Genomic DNA, 16,101 nt, shown 5'->3' with positions numbered 1-16,101 from the left:
GTGACTCTTTTTCTGAGGTCTGTGTACATTTTCGGTATCGCCTGCCTAGAGAAAAGGAACCTAGATGGTATTTGGTACCGGGGACACAGTACCTCAATCCAGTCTCTAGTTGCCTCTGAATTAACGGTGGATACCGGAACCACGTTTCTCACCGCCCAGGCTGTCAAGGCCTGAGTTATCCGCTTTGCAGCAGGATGACTGCTGTGATATTTCATCTTCCTCACAAAGGACTGTTGGACAGTCAATTGCTTACTGGAAGTAGTACAAGTGGTCTTCCGACTTCCCCTCTCGGATGCCGATCGACTCCCAGCAGCAACAACAGCAGCGCCAGCAGCAGTAGGCGTTACACTCAAGGATGCATCGGAGGAATCCCAGGCAGGAGAGGACTCGTCAGACTTGCCAGTGACATGGCCTGCAGGACTATTGGCTTTCCTGGGTAAGGAGGAAATTGACACTGAGGAAGTTGGAGGTGTGGTTTGCAGGAGCTTGGTTACAAGAGGAAGGGATTTAGTTGTCAATGTACTCCTTCCACTGTCACCCAAAGTTTTTGAACTTGTCACTGACTTCTGATGAATGCGGTCCAGGTGACGTACAAGGGAGGATGTTCCTAGGTGGTTAACGTCCTTACCCCTACTTATTACTGCTTGACAAAGGCAACACACGGATTGACACCTGTTGTCCGCATTTGTGTTGAAATCATTCCACACCGAAGAGCTGATTTTTTTTGTATTTTGACCAGGCATGTCAATGGCCATATTCGTCCCACGGACAACAGGTGTCTCCCCGGGTCACAGAAAAAAACAGAAAAACACCTGCGCTCTGTTGTAAACAAGGGTATATCCCTCCAGTAATAATCTAAGAGTTAGAAAATATTAATAAATAAATAAATATAAAAGGACGGTAGGTTTTAGGTTGAATTAATATACAAATTTAATAGAATTTTTATCTAAAAACATATAAGTTGTCTGGTATAAAAAATCATCATCTTAATTTATGGGTCACAAGACATTCACTAGTCCCCTTAGGAGAAGTATATCATACCCCAGGCTAGGATTCTCTCCAATTATGGTCCACAGATATAGTTGTAGGTGAGTAGCAGCTTTGCTAAGTCCCTTTTTTAAGCACACCGTGCAAGCTTTCTCGTGCAGATAGGGATTTTTCCAGTCTCACCATAGATGTTAGGGTCCAAGGTGGAGAGTCCAATTAGTGCCGTCCGGGTAAGTTGTAAAGAAAAGTTCACCAATTTTTGGAAAGGGGAAGTTTAGTGAAAATGTCAATAATGTCGTCTCAACGCGTTTCGCTGGTGTTAACTGCCAGCTTCCTCAGGAGTGAATGATAGAGCCTGACCCAAGGCTCTTTATATACCTTAGACAATTAGTAAAATTACAGACATCTGTGAATTAATTAATCCAACTACCTAACCGTCCAAAAGAAATATAAAAATCTATAGCACATTAGCCTATGGTTTGGTCTCACATGTGGATGCTTACATATTTAGTCAAAAACGAGAACTGAGAGATGTAATAATCTACTATATTTATTCTGATATAAACCGCATATATCCGATCATGTGATTTCTATTTATCACATGACCGTGTTCCTACAGCTCATTGGGATAGATAGGTCAGATGACCATTCGATTTGGAGTCTGGGTAGGTAGGGCGGAAGCGCCGGCGCCAGCACCAGGCAAAGACAGCGTCATATGCATACACCCACAGCCGCGCCCCTTGACACGTGGTGTGTGGCGTCGATCCGCGTCATTTGACGCATGACCGGCGTCCTGATGTGACGTGCACTCCACCTGCGGCGCCGATATGTGTATATCACGTGATCGGCCCGTGGACGTCACACCATGGCAACGCGGCTTGTGGCATAGCAACGGCGCGGTTGAGCTCCGGTCGGCGCATGCGCCTCAGCCCCAGAGCCCACGATAGAAGAGATCATCTAAGTGGTCCCATCTACATAGTGTATTTTCACAGAGGTACATTCAATCAGGTTAATACACTAAAGGAAGGTATTAAAAAACAAATTAATACAGACATATTTCCTCCTTTATATGTTGAGAATAGTATAGTCTATATTAAAAGGAGAAATTTTATATTAGAGAATAAATAGAATATAATAAAAAGTATAAGTAATAAAAAATAATAATAAGCAATAAAAACAGGATAAATATCTTGGAATAATAATATTTATGAAATACCACATAGATAAAGGTATAATGTAGAGGAAGGGGGAGGGAAGAGGAATTGAGAAGGAATACATCGCATTTAGTTAGACAGAGGTAGTTTCATCTAAATTACTGAGTTCAATTCAATCGCCTCATTTAGGCCATCAGGGTATAGTGAATTGCATTTTAACATCCAATATACCTCTCTTGTGCACAGTTTGTTGTAACGATCACCACCTCTGGCTGTGGGGGCAATTGATTCTAATGAGACTATGGTTAGACTACTTGGATCATTAGAATGTATTTCATTGAAATGACGTGATACGCTGTGTGTGGTACAATTTTTTATAATATTTCGTCGATGTTCCATAAATCGGGTATGGAGAGATCTCGTAGTCCTTCCTACGTAACGTAAACCACACCCACAGCTCAAGAGATATACAACAAATTTGGAGTCGCAGTTCATAAAGGATTTTAAAATGAACTCTTCATTATTCTGGGGTAATTGTATTGATGTTATTTTTCTAGGTATATAGGAACACATAGTGCATCTTGTCTTGCCACATCTAAAGAAGCCACATGGTTTTTGTACTAACCACCCTTGGCCAGTAGGTTTGGTATTCATTTTATTCGCTTTAAGGTGGCTTGGTGCTAAAATAGTTTTAAGAGTCCTATTTTTCTTGTAGATTACTTGAATTTTATTAGGTAGTAGTTTTCCAAGGATTGTATCTTGTTTCAATACTTTATAATTACGAGAAATAATTGTTTTAATTTGACCCGAGCATCTATTGAATTTACTGATAAAGGCACACTGTCTTTCTTCTATTTTTTGAGCAGAATCTTTAGAGGCTTTAAGATGAACATTTTTTTCTAAAAGGTCTCTTCTATCCATATTTAATACTTCTTCTAAAGCTTGTTCTAAAATATTATCAGGGTACTCTCTTGATCTAAAGGAATCCATCATATCAGTTGCTTGTGCACGGAAAGTCTCTATCTCCGTGCAGTTACGTCGTAGCCTCATTAGCTGCCCCTTGGGTATGTTCCTTTTCCAGGGTGCATAATGGGCACTTTTGTAATGTAGATAAGAATTGGTATTGACCAATTTGACATAATTTGAGGTAATTATTTTGTCCTCCACTGCTCTGAGGGTCACGTCCAGAAAATCAACGTGTTCCTGACTATATGTGAAAGTGAATGATAAATTATAAGAATTAGAATTTAGTGATGATACTAAATCTTGTGCTGAAGATAAATCCCCATCCCAAATAATAAAAAGGTCGTCTATATAACGGCCATAGAAGACCAGGCTCCCGCCCCATCCGCCACTCCACAAGTGGCGATCCTCAAAATCGCCCATGTAGAGATTTGCGTAACTGGGCGCGAACCTGGTCCCCATGGCCGTCCCCATGGTCTGTAAATAATAAGTGTCCATAAATAAAAAATAATTGTGATGAAGAATGAAGGAGATACAATCCAGTAAAAATTGTTTATGTTCCACACTGAGGTCTTCATCCAAGGATAAAGATCGACAAATGGTTTCAACACCCTTGCAATGTGGGATGTGTGTATAAAGTGCTTTGACATCCAGTGTCAGGAAAGCATAGCTTTGTTTCCAAGGTATCTTTTGGATTTTATTAAGAAAATCCGTCGTGTCCCTCAGATGCGACCTCAGTGTGGAAACCCGTGGTTGCAAAAAATGATCTATGTAGTATGAAAGATTAGAGGTAAGTGAATTAATTCCTGAAATAATAGGTCTCCCTGGGGGTGAAGTGAGGGATTTGTGAATCTTGGGAAGAAAGTAAAAAGTGGGTGTGACTGGGAATGTGGGGAGTAGGAATTTACGTTCTTCTCTGGAGATGACACCTGTTGTCCGCATTTGTGTTGAAATAATTCCACACCGAAGAGCTGATTTTTTTTTGTATTTTGACCAGGCATGTCAATGGCCATATTCCTCCCACGGACAACAGGTGTCTCCCCGGGTGCCTGACTTAAACAAACCACCTCACCATCAGAATCCTCCTTGTCAATTTCCTCCTCAGCGCCAGCAACACCCATATCCTCAACCTGGTGTACTTCAACAGTGACATCTTCAATTTGACTACCAGGAACTGGACTGCGGGTGCTCCTTCCAGCACTTGCAGGGGGCGTGCAAATGGTGGAAGGCGCAAGCTCTTCCCATCCAGTGTTGGGAAGGTCAGGCATCGCAACCGACACAATTGGACTCTCCTTGGGGATTTGTGATTTAGAAGAACGCACAGTTCTTTGCTGTGCTTTTGCCAGCTTAAGTCTTTTCATTTTTTTTAGCGAGAGGATGAGTGCTTCCATCCTCATGTGAATCTGAACCACTAGCCATGAACATAGGCCAGGGCCTCAGTCGTTCCTTGCCACTCCGTGTCGTAAATGGCATATTGGCAAGTTTACGCTTCTCATCAGACGCTTTCAATTTTGATTTTTGGGTCATTTTACTGAACTTTTGTTTTTTGGATTTTACATGCTCTCTACTATGACATTGGGCATCGGCCTTGGCAGACGACGTTGATGGCATTTCATAGTCTCGGCCATGACTAGTGGCAGCAGCTTCAGCACGAGGTGGAAGTGGATCTTGATCTTTCCCATTTCTTAATGTGTGGAATTATATGCCAGTATCAATAGCAATGGCCTACTACTATATATACTGCGCACAACTGAAATGCACCACAGGTATGGATGGATAGTATACTTGACGACACAGAGGGAGGTACAGCAGTGGCCTACTGTACCGTAATGCTATATATTATATACTGGTGGTCAGCAAACTGTGCAAAACTGAAATGCACCACAGGTATGGATGGATAGTATACTTGACGACACAGAGGTAGGTACAGCAGTGGCCTACTGTACCGTAATGCTATATATTATATACTGGTGGTCAGCAAACTATGCAAAACTGAAATGCACCACAGGTATGGATGGATAGTATACTTGAAGACACAGAGGTAGGTACAGCAGTGGCCTACTGTACCGTAATGCTATATATTATATACTGGTGGTCAGCAAACTGTGCAAAACTGAAATGCACCACAGGTATGGATGGATAGTATACTTGATGACACAGAGGTAGGTACAGCAGTGGCCTACTGTACCGTACTGCTATATATTATATACTGGTGGTCAGCAAACTGTGCAAAACTTAAATGCACCACAGGTATGGATGGATAGTATACTTGACGACACAGAGGTAGGTACAGCAGTGGCCTACTGTACCGTACTGCTATATATTATATACTGGTGGTCAGCAAACTGTGCAAAACTTAAATGCACCACAGGTATGGATGGATAGTATACTTGACGACACAGAGGTAGGTACAGCAGTGGCCTACTGTACCGTACTGCTATATATTATATACTGGTGGTCAGCAAACTGGGCAAAACTTAAATGCACCGCAGGTATGGATGGATAGTATACTTGACGACACAGAAGTAGGTACAGCAGTGGCCTACTGTACCGTACTGCTATATATTATATACTGGTGGTCAGCAAACTGTGCAAAACTTAAATGCACCACAGGTATGGATGGATAGTATACTTGACGACACAGAGGTAGGTACAGCAGTGGCCTACTGTACCGTACTGCTATATATTATATACTGGTGGTCAGCAAACTGGGCAAAACTTAAATGCACCACAGGTATGGATGGATAGTATACTTGACGACACAGAGGTAGGTACAGCAGTGGCCTTCTGTACCGTACTCCTATATATTATATACTGGTGGTCAGCAAAATTATGCACTGTACTCCTACTATATACTGTCTACAATGCAGCACAGATATGGAGTGTTTTTCAGGCAGACAACGTATACTGGTGGTCACTGGTCAGCATAACTCTGCACTGTACTCCTCCTATACAATATTATACTGGTGGTCCCCAGTCCCCACAATAAAGCAGCACACTGAGCACAGATATGGAGTGTTTTTCAGGCAGACAACGTATACTGGTGGTCACTGTCAGCAAAACTCTGCACTGTACTCCTGCTATATAATACAGCTGCTCCCCAGTCCCCACAATTAAGCAGTGTGAGCAAAGATATATGCAGCACACTGAGCACAGATAAGGAGCATTTTTTTCAGGCAGAGAACGGATAAAACTGGTGGTCACTGTCAGCAAAACTCTGCACTGTACTCCTCCTATATTAATATACAGCTGCTCCCCAGTCCCCACAATTAAGATATAACTTAAGCAAGCACAAATATTTGCATCAACAATGAATAAACGGAGAGGACGCCAGCCACGTCCTCTCCCTAACATTTCCAATGCACGAGTGAAAATGGCGGCGACGCGCGGCTGCTTATATAGAATCCGAATCTCGCGAGAATCCGACAGCGGGATGATGAAGTTCGTGCGCGCTCGGGTTAACCGAGCCATACGGGAGAATCCGAGTATGCCTCGGACCCGTGTAAAAAGTGTGAAGTTCGGGGGAGTTCGGTTTCCGAGGAACCGAACCCGCTCATCACTAATTGGAACTGTTGCAGTATGGGCACTTTCTATACGGCAAATTCATCAACTCTAATTATTTGGTCTTCATTAGTGACTAGCAGATTTGTTGGCTTACCTACATCATATTATTGTTGCCCAAGTGTGGGACTTTTTATTACAATTTATGGTTAGTGTGAAATGATAACATTTCTTTTTGTAATTACTATTGTGCAGTTTCACAGATTTTATATGCATGAATATTTTTTTGCTTATTACTTTATATTTTGTACAATTGTTTTTACTGAATAACTCGGCCTACAGGGATAATTAAAATCATACTTGCCTACTCTCCCGGAATTGCAGGGAGGCTCCCGAAAATCTGAGGTAATATCTGCATTACAGAATGGAGGGCGTTGCTATAATGATGCGTTTGTGGTAACCATGCCCCCATTCCACCTCCACTCCACCCCCTTGACACGTCATAGCTCTGCAGTCGTCCACCCCCACCCCCCCACCCCCGCGCGCTGATCCGACCTTGACGCTCTCTCCCAGGGAGAGCAGCCAGAATGACGGCAACTATGATTAAAACATATAATTTTATACTGACATTGGTCACTGGATGTTTTAATCATTGATTTTTTGATATCCTTTGGCTTGGTGTGCAGCGCTGCTGCTTGTTGTTATATATTGTTCCATTTGTCTTTAACCCTCCTTTCCTTTTGTTTCACTCTATTCTCTCCCTGTCTTCCTGTTGCTAACGCCCACTCTTTTTCTGTCTTCCGTTTTTTCTGTCTCTTATCATGAATGTACACACAGCATCAAAGTACAAGTACGTTCTTCACCGGCTGGGAAAAATGTAATTTCCCAGATTTAGGGTGACAAAAAGGGTGACTGGGTTATGCAGAGCTAAATTTTACTTGATAGAAACTTAATACATTTTTAAAATATATTTTGCTTCAAGTTGTCTTTATTTTATTAATAAATGCTGTGTAGGGGGAACATTTACTAAAGTCCGTGTCTGCCGAGTTGGCAAACGCAGGAGTGTTTGGGAATTTATTCAATCACAGAAATTTACTAAAGAACAAACATGGGAGTAGTTCAAATAGAAATCTAAAACACAGGTGGAAATGGAACTACCATCAAATACACCATCAGCCAAATTTGGATGTAAATTTCCATAGGCAACAATGAAACATGGGAATTTACCTATACTCATTTCTGCAAACATACTGTACCTGAAAATTGTTAAAATTTGGATCAAAATGCACTTTTCAAATAAACATCCCCCTCAGTAGCAAATTCAGAGAAGCATGCACAGATCAGTGAGATCAGTGCAGTGTTTCTCTGTTAAAATGTGTTTAAAGTATAAAAGAAAATAGAAAAAAAAAAAAAAAGAGGCATGGGGTCCCCTCCACCCACAAGCATAACCAGTCCTGTGCTCTTTAAGCCAGTCCTGGTTAAAAATGTACACGGGAAAAAACATGTTTGAGGTCCCCCTGTATTCTAAGAACCAGCTCTGGGCTCTTGGACTGGCCCTGGGGTAAATTTACTAAACATTGATTTTGATTAATTTTGATGGATTTTAGATCATTTTATGATCGATCTTAATCAATTGTAGACCTCCAGTGTTAAAACACAAATTTACTACCATTTCAAAATTAATGTCAAAAATCATCTTCTAGTATATGTGTGTTTTAACATCGATTAAAATCGATCTTAAAATTGATCTGAAATCTACCAACATTGACCAAAATCAACCTTTAGTAAATATACCCCTTGGTTTAAAAAATATGGGGATGACATGATAGGACCAGATTAAGATACCATGGTGCTACTTGTGGAGACAATGGTGGTTAAATATGCACCACGTGCTGTACAAAGGTTTAAACCACTGGAATAAGGGCTAAACGCAGCTGCAAATACTGTAATTTGGGGTACGCTCGCCTGTGCTGCATATTATTATAATAGCGCCAAATAAAAGAGTTATTATTATCCAAGTTAACTTTACAGGCTTTGCCGTGTGTGTGTGTGGTTTAGTGGTATGCTCTCCTGTGCCACCAATATTGTACGTGTATTACATCTGGGCAAATTCCAGCACGCCCCTTGTTGTTTGTGCCGCACACTTGTGTCGCTTAGCTTAGTCATACAGCTACCTCATTGCACCTCTTTATCTTCTTTGCATGATGTGCTGCCTGGGGCCTATCTTTTAAATCTGCCCCCCTATCTGCCACTGCAGTTCCACTCCTAGATGGGCCAGGTGTTTGTGCCGGGCCAGGTGTTTGTGCCGAACACTTGTGTTGCTTAGCTTAATCATCCAGCCACCTCAGTGCAACCTTTTGGCCTAAAAACAATATTGTGAGGTGTCCAGAATAGACTGGAAATGAATGTTATTGAGGTTAATAATACTCAGTGGCATCACAAGGCGGGTGCGGCCCGCACCCGGTCGTGACACCTGGAGGTGGTGACACCAAATGTCAGCTCCTCCGCAGTGACAGGAACCAGGTGCTGCAGTGAGAAAGTCTCCTACAGCACCCGGCTCCTGTCATAGAAGAGGAGCCGACAGCGCACGGAGACTGTCTTTGAGGGAAGCCCAGCGTCTCCGGAAATGCTGGGCACGCCCCCAGAGTGACGATTTCAGGATCCCCGTGAAGCCACGCTCCCTAAGTGTAGGACCACGCCCCCTTGTTGCTGCGATCTTGGCAGGAGATCAGGGGTGCGCACCGGGTGTCACCCCACACCCGGCGACGCCTCTGATAATACCGTAGGATCAAAATTACCCCCAAATCCGTGATTTTAGCTGTTTTTATGTTTTTTTCAAAAATCATCCATATCCAAATCCAAAAACAAAACACGAAAGGGTGGTTTTGGCAAAACCAATCCAGATCCAAAACACAAGCATAGAACCAGAACCAAAACAATAACACGAAAAGTGCCCACCGCACATCTCTAATAATTACACACTGCGGGTGACTTCACAGACAGCATTGCACAATATGTTTATGAACAGGAAATAATATACTGTGGTCTGCCTGGCAGTGTCACAGTACTTATTAAAATAAAATAAAAATTGTATAGTACACTGGGGTACAGTACAAACAGATTTTTTTTTTCTTCTTATAATTATAGGCTTTTTCTTTTTAGCTTTTATTTTAATTTTACACTGGGGCAGAGCCCCTGGATGGACAGACAGATCACCCCTTTCAGATACAGCAGGCAGACAGCACACCCCTTTTTCAGATACAGCACAGAGAGAGCACACCTTTCAGATACAGAAGCATCCCTTTCAGATATAGCAGACAGAGCACCCGCCCCACGCCATGCCAGACACAGTACTGGAGATGCACACGAAGATGGCGCTGATCGGGGACTTATATAGAATCCAAAATCCACGAGAATCCGACAGTGGGATGAGGACTTTGCCTTGTTTTGGGATCCCAGTAAGCGGGAAATCCTGAGCTGGGGGGGGTAGTTTCCTTGGGAATCAAACCCACTCAGCCCTGAAAAAAAACATGTATGTTCTTGAATTCATATTTTGGAATTTCAAGATTCCTAGTAGTTTAAGAGCGTATTATTTTGCAGGTAGTGCTTACCTAGAGTTAAGCCACTGCAATTGCACAAACAGAGAAAAAAAGTAGTAGAGAGAAAAAAAATGCGGTTTGTTCCATAGGCAACCCATTAGGTTGTCACCTATAAAGTTAATAATTTGCTCCAGAACACAACAAGGCATGTTTCAGATTCATTATTTGAACTCTCAACAAAGAGTCAGTGCTTAATTTGGAAGCAACCAGCTATTCCACAGGTTGAGGTTTAGTCATTACTATTGCACTTACATCTATATACATTTAATTGTTAAAAACAGCTTTTTCATACAGTATCTCTCAACATGACCCTCTCCAGGATGGCCAGAATGCTCTGCTCCCGGACTTCCCTCTTAATTTATGATTGCCATCACCTGTGCTGAAACACCTTTCTTATCCATTAACCTGTTCAACACAGGTGCCGGCAATCACAGATTAAGAGAAAAGTCCAGGAGCAGAGCATTTTGTCCCTCCTGGAGAGGGTCATGTTGGGAGATATGCTGTTTTCATAATTACATGAGCAAATATTACAACCTCCATGCTATGATAGAGCATACTTACCGACATTCTGGCTGCTCTCTGCGGGAGAGAGCAGCCAGGTCGACTCAGCAGGGGGGCAGGGGAGGGCTGTGACGTGAGGAGGGGGTGGACCGGAGGCGGGATGGGGGCGGGACAGGGTTATAGTGTCACATACTTTAAGCCATGCCCCCCGCTCTGTAATGCCACGATCACCGGCATTACACTGCAGGGGGAGTGGCTATGATTACGCGATTCAGCAAGAATTGCGTCATCGACTGCCCGGGCCGCCCACTTTACACACTAAGTGGGGGGACGGGCAGGGGGGACCCCTGAAATCGGGAGACTTGCCTGCTCTTCCGGGGGGCCGGGAGTGTCAACCATGTGGCACCATGGCCGTAACTAGGGGGGGGGGCGCTAAGGGGTCACGTGCCCCAGGCGCTGGGTTTGAGGGGGCGCCGAGAACCGTGTCCAGCTCCCTCGACCAGCTGCTACTCTACTACTCCCGCCGCGATCTCTCGTAGTCAAGGCAACTGGCCTATTAAATAGTTATGGAGCCGCGCGTTGGGCAGTCATGTTAACAGCGCCGTCACAGTCCCGCGCCGCTGCACATCAGCACCTGTCACCTCCAGCGCCTCCATCTGTTTGACCTCCCACCAGAGCCTCCATCTCACTGTCCACGTGGCAAAGCTTCTCTCTCCCTGACCGCCCGCCAGAGCCTCCCTTTCCCTGACTGCCCGCCTGAGCCTCTCTCTCCCTGTCCACCCGGCAAAGCCTCCCCCTGCCTGACAGTCCGGCAACCTCTACTGTCAATCCACCTGCCTGGCTGCCTTTCCAGCGCCTTCCTGTACAGCAGACAGCCAGTGGCATGCAGCATCTGTAGAGAAGAGGGAGAAGACAGCCGGCAACAAAATCATCTTATCTCTCACTGTGGGGCTGAGGCAAGTGGGCAATATGTGTTATATATATATATATATATATATATACTGTGTGTATATTACTGGCAGTCTGAAGGATGTTTGTAATATTTTCTGTCTCTTTGCCCTCATCCATTTCTTTCCTCTCTCCCATTTCTGTCACCCCTCCCCCTCTCTCCCCTGTGGGGGGTACTACTGTCATACTTGCCTACCTGACCCTCTCCATGAGGGAGAAAATGCTCTGTTCCTGGACTTTCCTGGTAATGTATGATTGCCATCACCTGTGGTGAAACACCTTTCTTATCAATTAACTAGCTCACCACAGGTGATGGCAATCATAAATTACCAGAAAAGTCCAGGAACAGAGCATTTTCTTCCTCATGGAGAGGGTCAGGTAGGCAAGTATGACTACTGTGCAGCGTAATGAGAATAAACTTGCACCACTGTGTGGCGTAGTTTGAATTTTTTTGATTATTGTTATTTTTTATTTATTTTATTATCTATTTTATTTTTATTTCTTTTTGGTGTGTGTGTGTGGGGGGGGGGGGGCTAAATTATTGCCTTGCCCTGGGTGCCGAAAATCCTAGTTGCGGCCCTGGTGGCACTCCAACTGCTGTTGAATAAAACATCCACCATGCTCTGCCACAGTTTTATAACATGCCCTCACAGAAAAACTGTTGCAGGGCATGCTGAGATGCATAGTTCTACAAGCAACTGAGGTGCCACAGTGTGCTTACACCTGCAAGTATAGATCATCACACCTGGCCCAGCATACTTGCCTACGCTCTCTCATTCTGCAGGAGACTCCCTGAAATAGAAACAAATCTCCCTGACTCCCTGAATAGTCCAGCAATCTATCTTGATTGCACCTTAACCCCATTGTGCAGTTGTTACATTCTTGGGGGGAAATAAATCACAGATACATACATTCAAATGGGAACATCAGTAGTCATGGGCAAAGTGATTCACTGAACTGAGCTGAGACACATGACTCAGTTCAGTAAAGTGTCTCGAGTCAGTGTCTCGGCACATGAGTCATGACTCATTTGTATTGGAATGTATTGCAGAGACTGCACATGAATCAGTGAGTTGCCAGTGCTGGCAGATCAGTGCTGGACTCGGAGTTATTCAGCTGCAGTGATTGTGCAGTGTATCTGGGGGAGGCAGCTGCTTATGCACTAATTGTTAATAATATATTAACATAGATTCACTGTTATGTTGATATATTATTAATAAGCACTTATTGCATACTAGTTACAGAATATGCACATTACTTCTGGCTGAGGAGAGAAAGCTTAACAGCCATGAAACACATCATTCCGTCTGTCACTAAACCAAATAAAAACATTTTTTTTTAACTTTGCATACTTTGCTAATTGGATGATTTTAGGTGGGCTTTTTTTTAGGTGGGCTTGGATTTATTATATTATCCACTATCTAGCCTCCAGGGAGTTTGCCCCCCACAATCACATTGAGCAGGAATAGTGAGTTGACAACACTGAGCTGAGAACACTGTACCACAGGGGCTCCACCTCCTGCAGGCTTATGCTGCATGAATCAGATCCATCCACTGAGTCACTGAGTCTACACAGTGTACAACTGTCTCAACTCACTGGCAGACTCAGGATGAATCATGATTCATGACATGACTCAGGCACAGCAGCACAGCACTCACTGACTGGTGAGTCGTGACTGCTCCCTCCCCCCTCCTACTGGGTGTCACTTGGTATAACACCCTCCAGGCTGCCTCTGGCCAATCACAGCTAAAGACACACAGCAGAAGACACTGACTGAAGGACACACTGAGTTTCCTCCCTCTGGCTGAGAGAGGCTACTGCTGCAGCTGTCTCAACTCATTAAACAGTGAGTGACTCGAATCATTCACACTTCCTGATGATTCGAGTCACTGTGTTGAGACAGTGAGTCAGTAGCCATCTCTAAACATCAGTGCCATTTCCCTGTACTGGGTATAAGACACAATGATCCCTATGGCTACATGGATTTTAAATAAAGTTTCTCGTGGCCATTTACAGTATATGGAAGCTCTTGTAAAACACAATACACAAACAAATTCTGCAAAATATCAGTGTCTTTTCTTCAACAAGTAGATCTTACTAACTTTGGGGCTCATTTACATTTGGATGTAAGTCATTTTCATGACACGCCTCTCAGATGTAGCAGTACACGTCCGCACTGATAGGTGTTACTTTCACAATCTCCCTGAAATGCATTTTGAAAAGTCGGCAAGCATGCACCTGGCTGAGAGAAATCCTACAGAGTTCCAGCAAGCAGCAGTCAAGCAAGCTCTCAGTTAAACCCCTCCCATAACTAATGTTATAAAACTGTCTCTTCTATAATATATGACCCAAAGTTTAAAGTTCTAGATCTGGGAATCAGTCACTCTACCTGGTAACGAACTATAACACGATAAGGTGGAAAATAAAAGCCACATTTATTATACAATTCACTGCTTGCCAAGATGATGATGTGCTCACAGTTTTACACACGCTGAATCTAATACACTGACAACTCTCTTTACCTCTGCCCGGGAACTATCTGGGTCTCTGCATGTTGCAAAGATTTTCTCTGGAGGTTTTGACTGGCTTGTGAATTTCTTAATCAGCTCCAGCCCGATGCCACGGTTAGATCCAGTTACAAGGACACTGCAAATCTTCATGTCTGCCATGGTGAGCGTTACAATGTGATCACCACACAGACTGCAGTCTCTGCAGAGCTACAGTAGGGTAAAGGTACACCTATGGTTATACTGGTTACAGTCTCCTCTCCTTTCCTCCTCCCCTATTAAAGGGACAGAGCAGCATATGCATTTTAAAAGATTTGAAAGGTTACTTGTAAATAAGTATACATTGAAATCTTGAAAATGTTTAACCGTAAAAATGCTACTTTATTAATATTTTTATGGAAATATTAGCAAGTAAATTAAAACTTGAAAATATCAGATAAATATATAAATCATGGTAGGAAAAACACTAACATCATAAATAAAACACACAGTACTGTAGATGTATGGGAGGCAGTCAATTTACCGCCTCTCAGTCCCCCGGCGGTCAGGATACCAACGCCACAATCCTGACACTAGCTGAGTCCCCACCGCCTGCTAGTTACCCCTCTTGGGTGGTGGTCCACGCCACCACCCGGAGAGTAATAGAACCTGTGGCAAAGATCACCACTGGGCCCGAAGCATGGAGAGCACAGCTGCGCTGCCGCTGGAATCCTGGCTGTCGGGCTCCAGGCGTCAGTCTTCTGACCGCCGGGATCTCGTACTGATCCCAGATGTACAGTATACCATTGACTATTGATGTCCATCCTGTACAGTAGAGATATCCAGGGGTGGATTGGGATGGAAAACCAGCCCAGGAAATGTATGAATTAGTGATGTGCACCGGACATTTTTCGGGTTTTGTGTTTTGGTTTTGGATTCGGTTCCGCGGACGTGTTTTGGGTTCGGACGCGTTTTGGCAAAACCTCCTTGAAATTTTTTTGTCGGATTCGGGTGCGTTTTGGATTCGGGTGTTTTTTATAAAAAACCCTCAAAAACAGCTTAAATCATAGAATTTGGGGGTCATTTTGATCCCATAGTATTATTAACCTCAATAACCATAATTTCCACTCATTTCCAGTCTATTCTGAATACCTCACACCTCACAATATTATTTTTAGTCCTAAAATTTGCAGGTCGCTGTGTGACTAAGCTAAGCGACCCAAGTGGCCGACACCCAACACCTGGCCCATCTAGGAGTGGCACTGCAGTGTCAGACAGGATGGCAGATTTAAAAAATAGTCCCCTAACAGCACATGATGCAAAGAAAAAAAAAATAGGTGCACCAAGGTCGCTGGATTGCTAAGCTAAGCGACCTACTGTAAATGGCTGACACAAACACCTGGCCCATCCAGGAGTGGCACCAGAGGTGTAACTACGGTTTTCGGAGCCCAGGGCAAGATGGAAAATGGCGCCCCCCAACAAAAAAAAAACACACCAAAAGAAGCATGTGCGCGCGCCTCCGAAAAATGGGCGTGGCCACACACCAGAAGGGGTGTGGCTACGCTCCAGAATGGGTGTGGCCACGGAAAATGGCCCACAGTGCCAGTTACATTGCCCCACAGTGCCGGATACATGCCCCACAGTGCCGGATACATGCCCCACGGTGCCGGATACATTGCCCCACAGTGCCAGATACATGCCCCACGGTGCCAGATACATGCCCCACTCAGTGCCAGATACATTGCCCCACTCAGTGCCAGATACATTGCCCCACTCAGTGCCAGATACATTGCCCCACTCAGTGCCAGATACATTGCCCCACAGTGCCCGTTACATTCCCCACAGTGCCAGTTACATTGCCCCACAGTGCCGGATACATTGCCCCACAGTGCCAGATACATGCCCCACTCAGTGCCAGATACATTGCCCCACAGTGCCAGTTACATTGCCCCACAGTGCCA

The 16,101-nt window shown here is 44.0% G+C and overlaps 1 protein-coding gene across 1 annotated transcript in view; it reads right to left on the bottom strand.

Annotated features, from left to right (window-relative positions):
- LOC134969333 (C-signal-like) overlaps positions 1-14,403 on the bottom strand; it is a 398,632-nt gene extending 384,229 nt beyond the window's left edge. The window contains exon 1 of the mRNA XM_063945239.1: positions 14,177-14,403. Within this exon, the coding sequence (XP_063801309.1) occupies positions 14,177-14,323 (147 nt within the window). The 5' untranslated portion in view covers positions 14,324-14,403. The remainder of the gene's footprint in view (positions 1-14,176) is intronic.
- Positions 14,404-16,101: the final 1,698 nt, after the last annotated feature.

Source organism: Pseudophryne corroboree, chromosome 11, assembly GCF_028390025.1.
Source record: "Pseudophryne corroboree isolate aPseCor3 chromosome 11, aPseCor3.hap2, whole genome shotgun sequence".
NCBI classification, from domain to species: domain Eukaryota; kingdom Metazoa; phylum Chordata; class Amphibia; order Anura; family Myobatrachidae; genus Pseudophryne; species Pseudophryne corroboree.
This window is presented reverse-complemented; position numbering and strand designations above follow the sequence as displayed.